The sequence below is a fragment of the Thalassophryne amazonica genome, chromosome 7, assembly GCF_902500255.1.
Source record: "Thalassophryne amazonica chromosome 7, fThaAma1.1, whole genome shotgun sequence".
Lineage (NCBI taxonomy): Eukaryota > Metazoa > Chordata > Actinopteri > Batrachoidiformes > Batrachoididae > Thalassophryne > Thalassophryne amazonica.
The window spans coordinates 12,205,284-12,226,341 of NC_047109.1; the positions used below are offsets into that span (position 1 = coordinate 12,205,284).

The 21,058-nt window shown below is 42.2% G+C and overlaps 1 protein-coding gene across 1 annotated transcript in view; it reads left to right on the forward strand.

The window, feature by feature from the left end:
• LOC117513625 (vacuolar protein sorting-associated protein 13B-like) overlaps positions 1-21,058 on the forward strand; it is a 1,146,044-nt gene that overhangs the window by 1,083,295 nt on the left and 41,691 nt on the right. Inside the window, 6 exon segments of the mRNA XM_034173849.1 lie at positions 2,279-2,425; positions 11,297-11,580; positions 12,717-12,844; positions 12,940-13,133; positions 16,790-16,908; positions 19,517-19,949. Coding sequence (XP_034029740.1) covers positions 2,279-2,425; positions 11,297-11,580; positions 12,717-12,844; positions 12,940-13,133; positions 16,790-16,908; positions 19,517-19,949 — 1,305 coding nt within the window.

Consider the following 21,058-nt stretch of genomic DNA (forward strand, 5'->3'; position numbering starts at 1 on the left):
TCAGTTTATGCGAATTTCACCCCAGAATGCCTGAGGATTAGGAATTAGCAAACTATGGATGAAGACATGTTAACACTGATTCAATGAAATTGAAAAAAATCATTCATATTATGTTTACTGTACCTCAATTGGTCCCATTTTTCTTCGTTCAATTTTCTTTTTTTCCTCCACTGGGCACCAGGCAGTTTCGTCCGTTTTTACATTGTTGACTTGTTATTCACGTAATTAATCATGATCACACACCAGGTTTTGACCATCATCATCAGAAACTTTAGGGGATGGAAGAGGAAACTGTTATCATCATTATTCTTATTTAATAGGCTTTGCTGTACTGTTAAATCAATATGGGCTTATATTTGGGACTCCGACGAGGGCGGTCGCATCTCCTCCTCTCTCCTCTGCTTCTGTTTGTCTTTATCTCTGCCTCAACCTTCATGTCCCAACTTCACCAGACTGAGAATTCTTTAAACTACATTCGGAACAATCATGGAATTGATCAGCTGGTCTCTCAACGCTATTGACACCATCTTTTCAACAAGGAAATCAGGGTTGGGGACCCTGCATGCCCAGAAGGAACCTATCCCACGGGCTGTGTTCTTGACACCTGGAAGAATTGGCACATAGCATGCTTGGTGCTACTCTCCGTGGAAGACGTTGAGGATTTAATGTTATTTGTTGTTGTGGTAGGAGGGCTTCTGCTACTAGGATTAGGCGCTGCCCTGATGTACCGGAAAATTTGCCTCAATTCAGATGACGGACTGTTTCAAAGTTTAGCGTACATTAACAATCAAATGTATATGTGCGGTTGTTTTAATTCTGATGTGTGCCATTATTATGTTCAATTAGTAATAATTGTGGATTAATTGCTGTATTTTTGTCTGAGGTAATTGGGTGTGATGATAATTTCGTTGCACTTCTTGTAATGACAATAAATCATCATTCATTCATTTTTTTTTATATTAAATAGTATTAACTAGTTTTAGGAACCCTGCTGGAGAAAGTGTGGAGAGCAGGATGTGGGACATGCACACATCTTCTGGCAGTGTCAAAACTTGTCCCAGTTTTGGGAAGATGTTGGTAGTGAAATTGAAAAGGTATTTGGGTACAGTATACCAAGAACAATACTGACATTATACTTTGGGTATGTAATGGGAGCAGGGATTCAGAAAAAAGATGTATACTTATTTAAAATTTTGTTGGCAGCAGCAAGAAAAACCATCACACGCAAATGGTACAAACAAGAACCCCCCACAGTTAAAAACTGGATGGACATTGTTGAAGAAATTCACAGTATGGAAAGACTTACTTTTATTTTAAGGTTGCAAGAAGCTAAACACGAAGACTTTTGGGAAAAATGGACAATGTATATTGACGACAACTGACCAATTGTTCTGTGTATTTTGTATTTTGTTATAATTTGTGAAAACCAATAAATAAGTATTTAAAAAAAACAAAAAAAACAACTAGTTTTAGGATAAGAAAAGGTCAAATTTACTTTAGTTTTTTCCCCTCATTGTGACACAACGACCCACGGCTGGGTAAGTCCAGAACCCAGGATGATTCTGTAGTGTGGTGGATATGATGAGGCGGGGAACGTACCCATGCTCAACTCCCCATGTTGTTGTAACTTTCAGAGTTTTAGGTTTCTTTGTTTATTAATGTGGTTTGAATATAATAATGATCCTGATGTCGCCGACCGAACGGTACCCCCCTAAAAATCGGTCCGCCCTACCTTCACTGCGCATGCGTCATTAGCTGCAGTTCACCGATTATCACCTCGTTTCTGCGTCAAACTGCACTCCAGTCATCATCTATCTCAGCGACAGATATCTGAAGCTTTTGTACAACAATCATTTCCACATGAATTCAGCATTATTTGATCATAAAAGATGGAAGAAGCGATCAGAGCGCAGCAGCTACATGAGCTGCTAGGTGATGCGTTCAACGCACATCGGTCATTCCAAAGTGTCACAGAGTATCGCCTCATTTCTACATAAAACGGCTTTGTTTCTGCTTAAAACTGACTTCCAAATGATTTAAGAGGTTTTACCTTGTCATCTGATGGTTAATAATCCCATTAATCCATTTGATTGCTTTGGGTGAAGAGACTGTCTGAGATGAGCGGCTGAGCTCCAAAATGATGCAGGCGCAGTGGAGGCAGGGCAGACCAAATTTTATGGTGGACCGATCAGTCTGCGACACCGACATTCCACGTAACAAAAACATGTTTTGTGTATTTCTGACTTTCATGTCTGTGTGTGTTGTTTTCTTTTTGTAGCTGTGTCAGTTCTGTGTGTCGTCTGTGGTGAGACACGGCATCCAGATCCTACAGATAGAGGATAGAACTGTTCTGGTCAACAACACGCCTTACACCGTACTCTGCAGGCCGCTGCTCATTCACCACGCACTGGGGGCTGAAGACCAGGTAAAATGTCCAAAACCAGGTGCTGCTCTGTGCAGGCCTGGCGCCACTAAAAAAATATTAAGGGGGCGATGAGTTTATCACAGGGGGCGGGGTCGCCCCCCCCAAAAGTGCACACCAGATTGTACGTGCCTCTGAGCGTGCGTAATGAATTGGGTGCACTCCTAGAAAGCTCGTGTATTTATGCTACAGCATTGTAAGAGACTGACTGAGTAAGAGTAAAGAGTGATGACAGTATTTTTTAATTATTATTTGAACGTATAGACCCTCGGTCAAGTGATCTCCTGCATACCACAAAACCAAACCAACAACTGATCTGAGAAATGACACGAGACAGTAGATTAACCCCACATACAGCCCTCCATCACAAGCGCAAACACAGTGCAATTGGGTATGACAGTCACACAACGGGTCAAAGATAAACCTTTCATTTAGATATATTTACAACAATACATAAATTTAATATCTGTCATTGCGGGCTCCTGGCCGTGAACGGAGGGACTAAGAAAATGCATACCGCATGACAACAGCATGTTATTTGCATTATTATCACTTTTTACTGAGATACACAACACATAACGCGTACATAAAAAGTTGGCTCACTTAACTTTTGTTGTGTCGGCTCTTGGCTAGCTGGCGCGCGCTGCTCTCCAATTTAGCCAGTGCGTCCTCATCAAGCTGGCTGCTTTAGCTGCTGTTCAATGTCGTACTATCCATGAGAAAATCATCCAGAATATCCATATTGGGACCAAAACACACTTCTCACATTTTCATCTTTTCCTCTGCGGACAGTTTTCTTTTTTTTTCCCCTCTGCGGACAGTTCTTGGGCTGCGCGCGTGTGCTATGACGTCATTTGTTTACGCATAGCGGGCGGGTATAGCCAGGTACCGTCGACGTAAATCTACGATAACGGCCCAGCAACGCCCCGGTAAAGTGATAATAATATTGAATAACTAATATTTTGCTATATTTTCCAGTATTTCTTTTTCTTTCTTTTTTATTTTTATTTTTTGATAACTCTCACATCCGACGGGGCGGGATTGATGACGTGAGGGGGCGCCTTGTGGCGCCGGCTCCGGCTCTGTGCACTGACCAGTTGGCTTCAATCACACTCTTAAAGTATTGAGCAAAAGTAAATCTGCAATAATTAAATTTTAGTAATCATGCTGAAATATATACCCTTTCATGAGACCATGCATTGTTTTGAAATTCTTGGAGTTGTGGAGTCAGTTTGGCCTTGTCTGTAATTCTGCACCAGTTTAAGGTGGAGCTTGATGTTCACATGTTATTAGTGCATCCTATCAATTTCAAGACCATCCTGCTGCACTCGACCAGGAGCTGGATGGGATGGGTCAGTGAGTCAGAATTGATAAATGGACAGTTAAAATACATTCCTGGACTTCCATAACACCTCAGCGGTGCCACAGGCTAACCTGCTGGCACAAATGAACATACTGTTCAGATGTTCAACATTTCTCTATTGTAAGTCCTTTTTTTAATTAATCTTATGAAATATTCTAATATTGAGATTTTTTTTAAAGTTGAAGACCATAATTATCAAAATTAAAATAAAAAAGCCTTGAAATATTTTAGTTTGTATGGAATAAATGTAGAACATGTAAATGTTTCATTTTCTGGAATAACTGACAAAAAATGGAACTTTTTGCACATTAGCAAATTTTTTGAGATGCACTATAGAAAAGATACTGAGAACAACTCAAGGAAAGCTGAAAAACAAACACACAAAAATCCTCCATGAGAACAGGACGGACGTACAGTATGATATAAAGCAGTGAAATCTCATCTGTTGAATGTTGAAGATTAAACATGCATAATGTAGGACAACAGCACTGGTCACCTAAGACTCCAGGAGACATTACTACCAAAATTAGACAAGACCAATGAAAAAGACAAAGTTCTATGGATAGCACCCTTTATAAAGGATGCCAGGTTTCTTAACTTTAGTTTCCTAATCTGGTCAGGTTCTAAAATAAAGGAACCCAAAAACATCTACTTCAGTCTACCCCATGCTGGACACTGGCCCAAAAAATGGAGAGACGTTTTCAGGGTCCTCCCCACAGGCTCTAAATGTACTGATCTGTTGGAGTCTTATTAGCATTCTATATCTGTTCAGGATGTTGTGACCTGTGAGAGTCCCAACCAATATACTTATTATACACATAGGTAGGCCAGCTAGCTTCCTGGAAAACCTTAGGTTTGGTCCTTCCACGAGCTGTCTTGCCTGCCTGCAGTCACTCAAGCACTGCCATCGTTTGTGGTGCTGCTTCCTGATCCAGTTCTGGAGGGCGGTCTTCTGCACAGCAGTTGACACCCCCACAACGAGCTCTGGACCCACAAATTTAGTTGAGCTCCCCAACTTTGCAAGCCGGTCTGCCCTTTCATTATCTGGAATGCCTGTATGACGATGTGCCCACACAACAACTACATCATTAGTGTCGCCCAGTGTGTTAAGTGCCTGAGCACACTGCCACACCAAAGCTGATGAGTAGACTGGCCCTTTAACAGTTCTTATACGTGCCTGACTATCTGAGTAAATAGAAATTTTTTTACGGCTAAAATTGAGGCTAATCAGGAGCTCCACACACTGAATGACAGCAAACACCTCAGCCTGAAAGACGGTGATGTATCTGCTGAGTGCAAAGCTCTTTTCTTGTGTCAAGCCGTCATGTTGTATTAACACTCCAGTTCCAACGTTCGCCCTGATCAGTGATCCGTCTGTAAAACAAGTGATTACAGGTGAGGTTGTGTTCAGCGCCGGTTCTGCCCCTGACTCTCTCCCTGTTATCACTCTACTAAATTTATTCATACGAGAATATCTTTCTCCTATCCTATTACATGGGAAAGTAATAAGTGGAAGATCCACTATATTCTTTCCCTGATTAAGGTATCACTGGCATCTGCTAGTCTTTGCCACTTGCCTAACTGGTGCAGCCTTACTGACATAGAGGTTGCCTCTCCAACAATGTAGAGGTCCAGAGGGGTAAAGTTAAAAAGTACTTTTAAAGCTGCTGCCGGTGTTGTCCTGAGGGCACTGGTGATGCAAAGGCGTTGCCACTCTTTGAACATGATTGAACATAACCCTCACACCCCCGTGCTCCACTCTGCTCCAACAAACTATCACAGCATAATTTAGCTTGGATCTCACCGCCGAAGTGTAGATCCATCTCATCACTGGGACTAACTCCCCATCATGTCTGACAATACAACGGCACTGTTGTAAACTGACAACTTCCTTATGACATTTCTCAGTTATGTGTCTTCCAACAAACTTAACTTCCAGTTAAGTTTGTTATCTAAATAGACACCAAGGAACTTAACCAACTCAGATAGTCTGAGCTCCATACTGCCCAGTGTTGACAGAATCGCTCAATAAAGATAGCTAAATCATCTGCATACCCTTGGATGTACAGTCGGAGATTATTTTACTCAATGAGAAGGCTGTCCACAACAAGTAACCAGCAAAGAGGAGAGATAGGGAGAGATAAGGAGGACTTCCAAATTGGAAGTCCCAAAAAACAGTTTTATTTGTTATTATCTATCGTCCACCTGGTCGTTACTGTGAGTTTCTCTGTGAATTTTCATACCTTTTGTCTGACTTAGTGCTTAGCTCAGATAAGATAATTATAGTGAGTGATTTTAACATCCACACAGATGCTGAGAATGACAGCCTCAACACGGCATTTAATCTATTATTAGACTCAATTGGCTTTGCTCAAAATGTAAATGAGTCCACCCACCACTTTAATCATATCTTAGATCTTGTTCTGACTTAACTTCTAACAGTATTCCCTGAAAACTCCCTTCTGTCTGATCATTTCTTAATAACATTTACATTTACTCTGATGGACTACCCAGCAGTGGGGAATAAGTTTCAATACACTAGAAGTCTTTCAGAAAGCGCTGTAACTAGGTTTAAGGATATGATTCCTTCTTTATGTTCTCTAATGCCATATACCAACACAGTGCAGAGTAGCTACCTAAACTCTGTGAGTGAGATAGAGTATCTCGTCAGTAGCCTTAAATGAGAAGTGCCTGACTCCATGGTATAACTCACAAACCTGCAGCTTAAAGCAGATAACCCGTAAGTTGGAGAGGAAATGGCGTCTCACTAATTTAGAAGATCTTCACTTAGCCTGGAAAAAGAGTCTGTTGCTCTATAAAAAAGCCCTCCATAAAGCTAGGACATCTTACTACTCATCACTAATTGAAGAAAATAAGAACAACCCCAGGTTTCTTCTCAGCACTGTAGCCAGGCTGACAAAGAGTCAGAGCTCTATTGAGCTGAGTATTCCTTTAACTTTAACTAGTAATGACTTCATGACTTTCTTTGCTAATAAAATTTTAACTATTAGAGGAAAAATTACTCATAACCATCCCAAAGACATATCGTTATCTTTGGCTGCTTTCAGTGATGCCGGTATTTGGTTAGACTCTTTCTCTCCGATTGTTCTGAGTTATTTTCATTAGTTACTTCCTCCAAACCATCAACATGTCTATTAGACCCCATTCCTACCAGGCTGCTCAAGGAAGCCCTACCATTAATTAATGCTCGATCTTAAATATGATCAATCTATCTTTATTAGTTGGCTATGTACCACAGGCTTTTAAGGTGGCAGTAATTAAACCATTACTTAAAAAGCCATCACTTGACCCAGCTATCTTAGCTAATTATAGGCCAATCTCCAACCTTCCTTTTCTCTCAAAAATTCTTGAAAGGGTAGTTGTAAAACAGCTAACTGATCATCTGCAGAGGAATGGTCTATTTGAAGAGTTTCAGTCAGGTTTTAGAATTCATCATAGTACAGAAACAGCATTAGTGAAGGTTACAAATGATCTTCTTATGGCCTCGGACAGTGGACTCATCTCTGTGTTTGTTCTGTTAGACCTCAGTGCTGCTTTTGATACTGTTAACCATAAAATTGTATTACAGAAATTAGCGCATGCCATAGGTATTAAAGGCACTGCGCTGCGATGGTTTGAATCATATTTATCTAATAGATTACAATTTGTTCATGTAAATGGGGAATCTTCTTCACAGACTAAGGTTAATTATGGAGTTCCACAAGGTTCTGTGCTAGGACCAATTGTATTCACTTTATACATGTTTCCCTTAGGCAGTATTATTAGACAGCATTGCTTAAATTTTCACTGTTACGCAGATGATACCCAGCTTTATCTATCCATGAAGCCAGAGGACACACGCCAATTAGCTAACCTGCAGGATTGTCTTAAAGACATAAAGACATGGATGACCTCTAATTTCCTGCTTTTAAACTCAGATAAAACTGAAGTTATTGTACTTGGCCCCACAAATCTTAGAAACATGGTGTCTAACCAGATCCTTACTCTGGATGGCATTACCCTGACCTCTAGTAATACTGTGAGAAATCTTGGAGTCATTTTTGATCAGGATATGTCATTCAATGCGCATATTAAACAAATATGTAGGACTGCTTTTTTGCATTTGCGCAATATCTCTAAAATTAGAAAGGTCTTGTCTCAGAGTGATGCTGAAAAACTAATTCATGCATTTATTTCCTCTAGGCTGGACTATTGTAATTCATTGTTATCAGGTTGTCCTAAAAGTTCCCTGAAAAGCCTTCAGTTAATTCAAAATGCTGCAGCTAGAGTACTAACGGGGACTAGAAGGAGAGAGCATATCTCACCCATATTGGCCTCTCTTCATTGGCTTCCTGTTAATTCTAGAATAGAATTTAAAATTCTTCTTCTTACTTATAAGGTTTTGAATAATCAGGTCCCATCTTATCTTAGGGACCTCATAGTACCATATCACCCCAATAGAGCGCTTCGTTCTCAGACTGCAGGCTTACTTGTAGTTCCTAGGGTTTGTAAGAGTAGAATGGGAGGCAGAGCCTTCAGCTTTCAGGCTCCTCTCCTGTGGAACCAGCTCCCAATTCAGATTAGGGAGACAGACACCCTCTCTATTTTTAAGATTAGGCTTAAAACTTTCCTTTTTGCTAAAGCTTATAGTTAGGGCTGGATCAGGTGACCCTGAACCATCCCTTAGTTATGCTGCTATAGACTTAGACTGCTGGGTGGTTCCCATGATGCACTGAGTCTTTCTTTCTCTTTTTGCTCTGTATGCACCACTCTGCATTTAATCATTAGTGATTGATCTCTGCTCCCCTCCACAGCATGTCTTTTTCCTAGTTCTCTCCCTCAGCCCCAACCAGTCCCAGCAGAAGACTGCCCCTCCCTGAGCCTGGTTCTGCTGGAGGTTTCTTCCTGTTAAAAGGGAGTTTTTCCTTCCCACTGTCGCCAAGTGCTTGCTCACAGGGGGTCGTTTTGACCGTTGGGGTTTTTCCGTAATTATTGTATGGCCTTGCCTTACAATATAAAGCGCCTTGGGGCAACTGTTTGTTGTGATTTGGCGCTATATAAATAAAATTGATTTGATTTGATTTGATTTGATAACCTCTCCTTGAGGACATCCGCGCTTCACTGCCATCGTCACTGTACTGTCACCACATCTTAGTTATAGTATTGATTAGCACATCCAAGCCCTTCTGTAGAAGAGTAGGGGAAATCCTATCAATGTCACTAATTTTGTATGTGACAAACAAATTGATTGCCCATTCCACTCTAGTTTCATTAACTATCTCACCTGCTATAGTCCAGAGCATATTCTTTAGGCCATTCACCTGGATGTTCGGAATGCCCTGTGGTGGACAAACAAACTTTAGGTGATTGACTGGATCCTTTCCCAAGATTCTGTAGAATTTGTAGAAGGCCCTTTGTCCCTCCACCTCTCCATAGAAGGTTCTCCAGGAAAGTATTTTGGCTTCCTGAATGACTGCTTTGTAACTGTTTCTAGTCTTAACATATTGCTCCTATCTTTTTCCCGATGTTTGATCTCTATATCTGTGCCACTTGGCCCTGACTTCTTGCTGGAGTCCTGTTGGCTCATGTTGTCTTCTTACCAGGCTTCCAGGTCTTCTGCAGGCAAGCCGTCTTTTAGGCCATCAACAAAGTCTCCTGGAAACCCCCCCTTCCCCCCAATTGAGGGATGCCCCAGGGTCATATGATACAAATCCAAGTCTGTCCCCCTTGGGTTTCTATAAGTTACTGGATCTGTAATTGCTGTCTTCAATATGAAGTGGAGTTGTCGATGGTCTCCTCCTTGGAAACAGACCAGTTACTGACTGTATCTATTAGGTCCGTAGAGCCTACTGTAATATCAATGATCTCCCCTCTGTTAGAAATGCAGAAATTGGGTTCACTGCCCTGATTAAATACAAAGAGATTGTTGGCCACCACAAATTGTAGTAAGGCCCAACCCCTAGGATTTGTATTTGAGTTTCCCCCTCCTACATGGTGAGCATTGGCATCACAACCAAGCAGGACAGGGAGAGGTTGCTCTCTGGAATTGACTATACTAACCATTTCCCTTGATGGTCGGGGATCTGGTGAGTCAAATGGGAGGTAGACAGATGCAATGACCATAGCCTTGTCATCACCATTTCAGTTAACATTTACTTGAACTGCAAATGCATCTAAAGATGTCAGTTCTGACAGTGCTGTATATCTTCTTCCTTTTGGAAGTGCTGTTGCTACTCTGGGCGTCTCACTGCTTGAAAAGTACAGGAGAGTACCCCCTGGGTAACCCAGGCCTTGTGTGATTCCTAAAAACCCAGTATTCCTGATTTAGGGCTATGGCTGTGTGCATCCTGCTGAGACGAGCACACAAAACAGCACTCGCCTCATTACAGTGATGCAAATTAATGGGGATATTTATGGCCATTTTGGCAGGATGATCATTTTAGTTTTATTATACTCTTAAGCCCCTTTCACACCTGGCCTGCATAGAGTTGCATTATGCTGCCTATCAAATACGCAGGAATGTGTGAATCAGTTGTGCGCAGCAGTGGGGATCATGTGCTGGTCAAGGTTTCAGTGGTTCAAATTTGGACAGAATGGATTCAAAGTCGAGGCCACACAGAACCACATATTATGATGTCACCGAGTCATAACTGGTTTGCACGGCTCGGTGTTTGACATGTAAGGCTCGCTTGTTTCTGTTCTTCTTTGCATTTACAGTCACACCTGCATCATCTGTTTCATAACCATGAGCACACACCGTTACCGTGTTCGCTTTTGAGGCTCCGGTGCATTCCCTACACATTATACAGACACACATGCTCAGTTCAGGCATGTCGCGGCGTGTTCCAGTGGATCGTGTAGCTGCGCTCTCACCATGTGGCCATGGCACTTCATATGGACATTAAACAAACACCCGGAATTGGATGCAGGTTTTCCTTCTCGCTTTCATCTGCTGCTTGTCCCCAAAGAGTGCAACACTGCAATGATGTCATTTAACGAGCTTTCAGATCCCCATAAAGAAGGATGGCGGAACACGCCAGTTGCCACTAATTGACTGAAGACTCTTTATAAAATAAAAAAGCTTAAAAAACTAAATAGCAACAATAGTGGTGACCACAAATGAGGCTCGGAATGTCTTTCTAGTTAGACTATTCATCATGCTTAGTGCATGAGCTCTGCAGTCCTGTGCTATTGGCTGAACATTGGCTGCTAAAGCGCACAGCGCGGCTTTTCTGCTGCCAATTTAGCATTAAGCTCAGTGAAAGGAAGAAGAAAGTACAATAACAATGTGGTTTTACGATGTGTCTTTAGCTCTAATCGCATCGTCTTTGCTGGCTTTCTTCTTTTCTCTTCTTCCGTGTCCCATCTCAAACTGAGTTTTCCAACTTTATTCTCATCCTCTCTTCCATTTCTTCTTTGATGTTACTATGCCTCCTCTCTTGCTTTCGTTTGATTCTGTTCTCTCCTTTTCCATCGTTTGTAGTCATGATTCTATCTGGTCTGCTTCTCAGGCCTGTCAGATTCCAGACACAGCTGCGTTCAGTCTGCCACCCTCTGATGGGCCGATGGGTCGGCCCTGCTCCGTGCCATGCTGGGACATCCTCCAACCCAGCATCCAGGGAAAGGTGGAGTTCCCCATGGCGCTCAGGCACATGCTCTTCAGCGTGTCTCCCGGGCCGGATGCCAGCGACGGGTCTCCAGCCTGGAGCCTCCCCGCACCCATCCGACCAGACTTCCCCAGGCAGAGTGTGTCAGTTCCCAAGGAACCGGGCTCTGGGGGTGGCCCAAGCAGTAGGTGAGTGAATCATAATGTCTCTGGCCTTCTGGCAGAAATGGTCCATTTAGAGCCTGGTACCAAACATCAGCTGGAACTTCACATAAAGCAAAGAGGCTCTGAAGTCGGTCACAGACTGTTAAATGTTGGTGATGAAGCATACGCAGAAATACCCTCACCATTTCCACTGCCGTCCTTCTTCTTATGCACGTCATTCCTCAGCCTTTTTTTATTTCCTATTTCAAGGGGCTGGAATGGATAAGATTTTAGTGATATCAATACCAGTATCAATTTTGTCGATGGGGGCAGCATCCTGTCTGTATGCAGTTTGAATGATGGGAAATGAACAAGCCCCAGCCTCCAGGGCTGGAAAATGAAGTCAGCCCAGAAGTGCCAAAACTTGTTCTTCCCCGGCGGGTCGTCTCGGCTGGCACCTAGCAGCTGACTTAGAACTGGTGTGGACCAGGGTAATCCGACTGTTTAAGTAAAACATGCATTGCGAACCCCATAGACCCCCTATTTTAAAACCTATAACTCTAGAGCAGAAATAAGCATGTTTACTGCCTATTACAAAAATGGTATTGGGCGTTAAAACATTTAAGCCTTGAAGTTATGAATAAATAGGCTAGAGGTCACTGTCAATGACAGCTAGTGTGCCAGCCAGCCAAGTCCAACACCGTGCTATTAGTACCTGGTGCCTTTAGTATTATTTAATTTGTATGCTAGCACTGTTAGCTTGGTGGCATTAGTGGCACTGATGGTGCAGCCATTACTGAGGCAATAAACAGGTCATAACTTTATAGACATACCAATTCCCCTGTAATGAAAATCACCAGCCAGTCTACAAAAATATGCTTTAGTAAAACACCAGAACCAAAGTTAGTCTGTTAGCCTTCACTTGTTTGGGAACTCTGAGATGGCGGCCGTGTCTGGCTTTGAGCCAGGGTCGCATCGGTCTTTCCACGTCCCACCGCTTTACCCATTTCTTGGTTGACTGGAAGTTTGGGACTGTCAATATGGCGACACTTGGAACTGCCTCATTTGAGCTTCAAATTTATGAAGCTCAAATTTATGGGTGATGTCACGGAGGGTTAGTCTGAAAGAGATTCCGTCTATATGTTTTTTTATGGGTGTTGTTAACTTTCTGCTTCTTGCAGAGCTTTAGTGTTGACCAATCAGGAGCACTTTGGTGTGACGTACGTTAGTCTGAATGAGGACCCGTGTCCTCGCATGCTCATCCACAACAAGTGTCCTTTCCCACTACTGCTGAAGGAGAATATCAAAGGTAGGACATTCAAGTCCAACATAGAGCTTGCTTTGCTGTGGCCACCATGCTTTTGGTATTTTAGAAATTTGTTATATTCCCCTGTTTTTCCTCAGAAACCCCCTGGACTGAGGTCTACTGCCGCCCTCTGCCTGCTAACTGCTCTCTGCACCATGAGCTCTACCATCACTGTTCTAGTTTCCCTGAATGCAGGCAGAGAGACGTGTTGCCCACCCTGCAGCTGAAAACCATCTCAGACCACACCAGCGGCTGGACCGACCCAGTGGACATCAACTGCCCCGGCACACAGGTACGATATGCTTTCATCATCAAAGCTAAAAAAAAAAGACAAAAGAACAGGACTTTACTGTTGGAGCTCCACTTAGTGACATCAGTAGATCAGACTAACATCAGGAAGTGTGTCGTGGTTCCATACGTTCATCTGTTCTCCACCATGTGCTCGAGTCATGTTGGAAACCATGTCCTCCTCATATAGTCCCTCAGAGTGTTGTAAAGTGGTGTGATACCTTCACAGGTAACCTCATATTCTAAAACAAAAATAAAATATTTTAGGGGGCGCTGTTTTACACTTTAACATTTCAGTAAGGACGTGGCTGCAGGTATGAGACATTTCATGCCTGGCAGTAGTACTGAAGGTCTGATGATCCGACACGCTGAGCCTTTTTTTACTTTCTGTGGCTACGACACATGAGTTAGGCGGGATTTCTGCCATGTCACACACGATTTCCTGCAAAATTCAAAATGGCAACACAAGTTCCACAAAAAGAGCAACAGTTTTACAGTGTTAGAGATTTGTTACAAAACCTCTTATAAAGTAGTTAGGTAGCAATAATCACAGCGTGGCGCTCCTGTCTACGCACCGCTCTGCACACACCTCCTGCTTATAGCCACACCCATTAAATCATCTAAAATAAACAGAAAGCTGTTTTTTGCACATGGTGTCACAGTCTCATGTGTTTATGTGGTTTATCTGATTGTGGGGACACTTTGTTGTATTTGTGTGTTACTTCGACTGAGATAAATATCTCAGACGCACATTAATGTATCCTGATGTGTGTGGAAATTTGTGGCTCTTGACTCGAATTAAGATGACATTCTGTGGCTTTAAAAAAAAAATTGTGCCTCAGGTAATGATATTAGAACCCGACCAATTTTTATTTTTTGGGTCTGATACTGATATTAGAGAGTAAAAAATTTACAAAGCCAACATATCTGCTGATATGTCACACTGCCTTCACATAGCATTTGCATGAAATAGACTTCTCATCTATTTTGACCCCGCCTAGCTGGTGGCATAGCAGCCATTTGTCTCTTGTTGCTTTAAAATGCCCACTGTGATTAAAAATGAATGGCAGCTGGTCCCTTTTCCTTTGTGTCTTATAGCTAATGTGCCCAAGGAGTGATGGGGGTTCCAGCCATGCTTGACAGCATTGTAAACAAGAGTCATCAGGAGATGGCATTCCCCTGTTCCCCACAAATCAGTAATAAAAAATGTCAGCAGATCAACAAAATACACCCTTGTACTACATACAGTAGTGTTCAGAATAATAGTAGTGCTATGTGACTAAAAAGATTAATCCAGGTTTTGAGTATATTTCTTATTGTTACATGGGAAACAAGGTACCAGTAGATTCAGTAGATTCTCACAAATCCAACAAGACCAAGCATTCATGATATGTACACTCTTAAGGCTATGAAATTGGGCTATTAGTAAAAACAAAAGTAGAAAAGGGGGTGTTGACAATAATAGTAGCATCTGCTGTTGATGCTACAAACTCAAAACTATTATGTTCAAACAGCTTTTTTAGCAATCCTGTGAATCACTGAACTAGTATTTAGTTGTATAACCACAGTTTTTCATGATTTCTTCACATCTGCGAGGCATTAATTTTGTTTGTTTGGAACCAAGATTTTGCTCGTTTACTGCTGTGCTTGGGGTCATTGTCTTGTTGAAACACCCATTTCAAGGGCATGTCCTCTTCTGCATATGGCAACATGACCTCTTCAAGTATTTTGACATATCCAAACTGATCCATGATACCTGGTATGTGATATATAGGCCTAACACCATAGTAGGAGAAACATGCCCATATCATGATGCTTGCACCACCATGCTTCACTGTCTTCACTGTGAACTGTGGCTTGAATTCAGAGTTTGGGGGTCGTCTCACAAACTGTCTGCGGCCTTTGGACCCAAAAAGAACAATTTTACTCTCATCAGTCCACAAAATATTCCTCCATTTCTCTTTAGGCCAGTTGATATGTTCTTTGGCAAATTGTAACCTCTTCTGCACGTCTTTTATTTAACAGAGGGACTTTGCGGAGGATTCTTGCAAATGAATTAGCCTCACACAGGTGTCTTCTAACAGTCACAGCACTTACAGGTAACTCCAGACTGTCTTTGATCATCCTGGAGCTGATCAATGGGTGAGCCTTTGCCATTCTGGTTATTCTTCTATCCATTTTGATGGTTGTTTTCTGTTTTCTTCCATGCGTCTCTGGTTTTTTGTCCATTTTAAAGCATTGGAGATCATTGTAGATGAACAGCCTAAAATTTTTTGCACCTGCGTATAGGTTTTCCCCTCTCCAATCAACTTTTTAATCAAACTACGCTTTTCTTCTGAACAATGTCTTGAACGTCCCATTTTCCTCAGGCTTTCAAAGAGAAAAGCATGTTCAACAGGTGCTGGCTTCATCCTTAAATATGGACACCTGATTCACACCTGTTTGTTCCACAAAATTGACAAACTCACTGACTGAATGCCACACTACTATTATTGTGAACACCCCCTTTTCTACTTTTTTTTTTTACATATAGCCCAATTTCATAGCCTTAAGAGTGTGCATATCATGAATGCTTGGTCTTGTTGGATTTGTGAGAATCTACTGAATCTACTGGTACCTTGTTTCCCATGTAACAATAAGAAATATACTCAAAACCTGGATTAATCTTTTTAGTCACATAGCACTACTATTATTCTGAACACTACTGTATGAATGAAACTGGTCAACTGGTTCTTGAGATATCGCCCTAACAAGGGTGGCAATGACAATATCTTGAATATCTCACTGTGACCTTGAAATTAACCCCAAGGTCACTGTAATCAACTGGTGTTGGGGCATCACACAAGTACACCCTCATGCCAAGAATGAATGAAATTGGTTAACTGGTTTTTGCGATGTCGTGCTAACAAGTGAAAATGGATGGGTGGGTGGACGGACATGCTGATCACTATATCCCCCCTAACAATAATACTGTTGGAGTGTCCTCTACTGGTCAGACTAAGTAATGACACCATTTCCAATGGCCAAAGTGTTTTTTTTCTGCATTGTTTATTCAGTGAAATAAAAGTTTTCATATCTGCAAAAATGACACTGATACCGATGTTTGTGAGAGGCTCGTATCAGCCGATATTACTGGCCGTGCAATCAATCAGTCAGGCTTTAGGTGATACAGTTAACGTTTTTCAAAAGAACAAAATAGAAATACAGAATTAAAAAATAAGTTTTAGTACTAAATAATGGCAGTAACATTTTCATCATTTGGCCTGTAAACATACAAAATGAGGATATAAACATTTCCCACTTGTGTCTTCAGTGTGAAGTTCACGTGTCGGTCGGGCGCAGTGTGTGTCATGTTTAGTGTTGCGTCTAACCACCTGCAGGTTGAGTTTGAGGCCGAGGCCGGGTACTGTGTCAGATTACCGTGAGGTCTAACTCTGACCGTCGAGGTTGGGGTGAAAGGTCAAAGGTTGCACTTGTTTTGACTGCTCAGCAAATGCTCTCAGCAGGGACCTGGTCTCTGTGGTCACCTGAGGGGCTGAACTTTGAGTGGTGGTAGGTTAAACGACTAAGTGAAGGTACTGACCTCTTCATGTGTGAGATGTGGTGTTTTTTTTCTAAAGTGTCCTGAGAGCAGCTCTGATGTGTGTCTGTGTTCCTCAGGTGGTCTTCCTGCCGACCTTTGGCTGCCTCTACATAGACGTGATGTATGAGAGAGGAACCCTGGTTCTGTCTCTGGCACCAGAGGGCAGTGCTGACATGGCATTCGACCAGCACAGCAGGTAGCGTGCACGAGCAGCTCTGTTCTTGTTGCATATTTGAGCCACTTGAAAGCATCCGTGCGTGTTTTTCTTCCTAACCTGAAGGTATCTGCCAGCACGTGTTTTATTGTCTTCGCTTCAAATTGCTTCATGATTACAAACAGCAGTGTTTTTTAATGGACCAGTTGCTCGTCGTCGACTCCAAACATGAAGAATAAGAATCGTTTTCACCACAGGAAGGCAATAAAACCTTCCTATGTTGTCATAATTCAAATTACAGAAATGTGTATTACAGGTTTATTCCATGACGTCAACAATGATCCTGTCGTTTTGGTTGAACACAAAATTAAAATACCACATACTGCATCCACCTTTGTGCTCTGGGTACAATACCTCATAAGTCACCTAATAGATCCAAGATAAGCAGAGTGATCCAGCATCCACTAATCCAGGAACGAGCAGCAGTGCACCATGAAGGGCTAAAACAGTGCAGCAATTACTTACAACTGATCACCACCGCAGGTGTTTCGCTGATGAGCTCCTCCCTCATCGTCTGTGAAATCACCCGCTGAGGTGATGGTTACAAGAAAAACCTGCAACCTGCACCTGCATTCATCCTTGTCACACAGATCTAGTTAACTCGGTACAATGAGTGCAGGTGAGGCCTTGATTAAACAAGCTGGAGGCAATCTTCTGGGAAGACCGCGCAACTGTGGTACACTGGAGGGCGCTAATGTTCACCTCACCAGAGAAGCGCCTTCTGTTAGAGGGCAACAAGAAGTTTAGTGACATGATTCACTTTTTAAGCAGAAAAAAATCAGGCAGTACAACAAAACGTAGCCGCTTCAGTAATGTTTCCTCCTAAAATGACCTTGTAGAGGATAAAAGTCTGCCAGAAAAATCAAAACAAAGGATGTCCTCAAACTGAAGGACATTAAAGGACATCTTGCATGTTTTTAAATGTCGTGTTCAACAACACAACATCAAAGTATTTGTGATTGTAAGTCTATCTGTGCACATGCGGTCACGATCAGTGGTCGCTGACGTACTTTATTGCTAATTAAACCTCTCATTTCTGGAAAATATTTTGCTCTGTATTTCTCAGCAGGTGATGTCACTTTTGTTCAGATCGGTGGACCTGTGAGCACGCGCTTGGATGAAGTCAGGATTGTGTTATTTTCAGTAGATATGGACTTTCTACCAGCTCGCAGATGTGAACGAGCGTCACACACGCCGCTCAGTTCATTCAGTGTGCTCCATACAGAGAGAAGACAGACACTTTGTTCCCAAGTCTTAGTTGTTTGAGGGAGTCTGTCAGATGACAGATCCAGATGTGTGCTGAGTCTGCTGTTTGTACCGGAGGACAACACTGTTTTAATCCCGTCATAATTTTCGCACTAAATGCTCAACCCTGGACCCCCCAACGGGCAAATACGGTATATAACTAATAAGGTTTTGCTGCTCCATGTGTTACATCTGCATCTCTTTGAATCTGGGATCACACCACAACATCAACATTTTAATCTGGCGAATATGGTCATCCATGTGCACGGTATAGGTCCCAGGTGGTAGGACATATGTCAACTGTTATGAACACATACACATACACAAAAGCATCCTTATTGTCGTCTGCAAATGATTCAAATTTTGATGTGTGCATCAGTACAATTAACATGGCATTGCCCACTGTCTCTTGGCACGTGTTTCAAAAATGTAACATTCTTGAAACTTGCAAATTTGTCTTTGCTACGAGGGCCGATTGAGAAGTTTTCAGCCTGACCCAGAAAAAGTCGGGCGTGGTTAAATGGTAAATGGACTGCATTTATACAGCGCTTTTCCATCTGCATCAGATGCTCAAAGCACTTTACAATGATGCCTCACATTCACACAAACACACTCACACACCGATGCCAGCGTGCTGCCCAGCAAGGTGCTCACTACACACTGAGAACAACTAGGGGATTAAGGACCTTGCCCCAGGGCCCTTAGTGATTTTCTGGTTAGGCTGGGGTTTGAACCGAGGATCCCGTGGTGTCAAGCCCAACGCTTAACCACTAGACTATCACCTCCCCCTTGGTGGATTTCACTCAATGAGTCAAAATTCACACATTCTGGAGAAATGTTGGTTTCTCAGAGTAGAAAAGATGAAGAACCACGCCCGACTTTTTCTGGATCAGGCTCAAAACTTCTCAGTTGCTCCTCGTAATAAAGGACAGTCAGTCCTGCACTTCCATCACATTAGCACACAAATGACCTGTTTTTCAAATGTTTCTACATGCATCATCATCTTCATCAATTTCCTGTAGCAGCGAGTTCAGTCAGAAGAGTTCAGGTACTAAAGTGCAGGTTTATCATCATCACTCCAAAGACGTCAAAGTCTCCTCAATGTTCCAGTTGTTGTCATTACCTGGAATAAAGTTGGTGACCATAACTAGTCCCGTCTTTACATAGCACCTTGGTAACAACTGCTGTGGTTCCTGTCTTCATGCCCCACATCCGGTTAATTTCAGTCTCTAAATCTTTGCATTTGAAGTTGATTTAAAGTGTTGCATTCAGCACGTCGTCCCCCTCGTGGGCTGATGTTTGGACCACATCAGCCTTGTAGCTCTTCTTCTTCTTGTTGTTTCAGGTCTTTCAAGCTGTCATGCACTGTCCTTCTGAGTGAGGCCAGTGTGGTGCTGAGTGATGACATCACCAGTCCCTCTGTTCCCGTTGAGCTGCTGAGACTCACTTTAACCAAACTGCTGGTCAGCCTGACCCCAGCACCTGCCCTCCTGCCCCCAGAGCTGGACGCAGCGCTCGTCTCCTCTCTGATATCTGATGCCTCCGTCATCGAGCTCTTCTGCTTCAGTCTCCAAGTGGACAACCAGCTGTATAACCGCACCAGCTTCCATTTCCCCGTCTTACTGTGCCAGGACCAGAGAGGGGAACCAGAACCCGGACCTCTGTGGAGCGGCAACGCCAACCTCTCTCAGTCTCCTGAAATCCTGGAAGAGTTCAAACGCTCCTGTTTTCTCCAGCTGAAGCTGGTGATGGCTGCAGACATGTGCTCCGTGGAAGAGGTTGGATTTGTTCCTCTTTAGTTTTCGTCTCTCTCATAACCGATATTTTTGCTGTTTTTTCAACTGACCAGCAGCCCAACTGTAGCGAATGTCAACGCTAACAAACCAAACTACAGTCAAACTGCTCTAACCATATAAATAAGTGGCCACACTGTAACTAATCACTTATATCATTTATCCGGCTGCAGCTAATAATTTATATAACTGATCAAACTGCTTATCAGATTAACAACTGATGCAGTTCTAGCTAATCTGCAGCTAAACAGGTCAATTTCTGATCAAACATTTATCATTTAAAGAAATAATGGAACAACATACAGTTAAATTAGACAGAAAGCACACAGCCAATCAGGTAAATAAATAAACAAAATACACATCAGATTAAAGCACTTTGCAATAATGCCTCACATTCACCCCCCTGACATCGGGGTGAATGTGAGGCATTATTGTAAAGCCCTTTGAGCGTCTGATGCAGATGGAAAAGCGCTATATAAATACAGTCCATTTACATTTACCATTGACATCAGATCAAACCAGATAAATGATTGAAGTATGACTAACCTACTTAACTACAACAAATTGTGTTTTTCTCCCCTGTTCCATCTGCTGTAGATGTTGTCTGTAACACAAAATACACCCTAAGAATCACAAATTACACCTTAAGAATCATAATGTACACCCTAGGAATCACAGAGTACACAATAAGGAACCACAAAGTACACCCAAGGAATCATAAAATACTCCATAGCATCCATGAAGAACACTGTCTGGGAGGGAAGTTTTCAGTGATGACCCGGACATTAAAAACATTTCACATATCAGCACCTTATCAACCCAAACCTCCAAGACAACATCAGGCAGCATTTTAAAAAGCATGTAACAATGTTACAGTTAATTTCCCACCAGATATTTTTTCAACACATTACCATAATCCTGAATATTAGAGCAAACAGATTCTTATTCAGATTATTCTCAGTTTCTTTTAGTGTGTTTGCATCTGTTTTATCCTTTTGTTTGTAATGTGATTATATTAATTTTACACAGTCTGTAAAAAGGTGCTTTAAAGTTGAATCTGTCATTCTGCTGTTGTTCAATATTGTCAGTGAAGG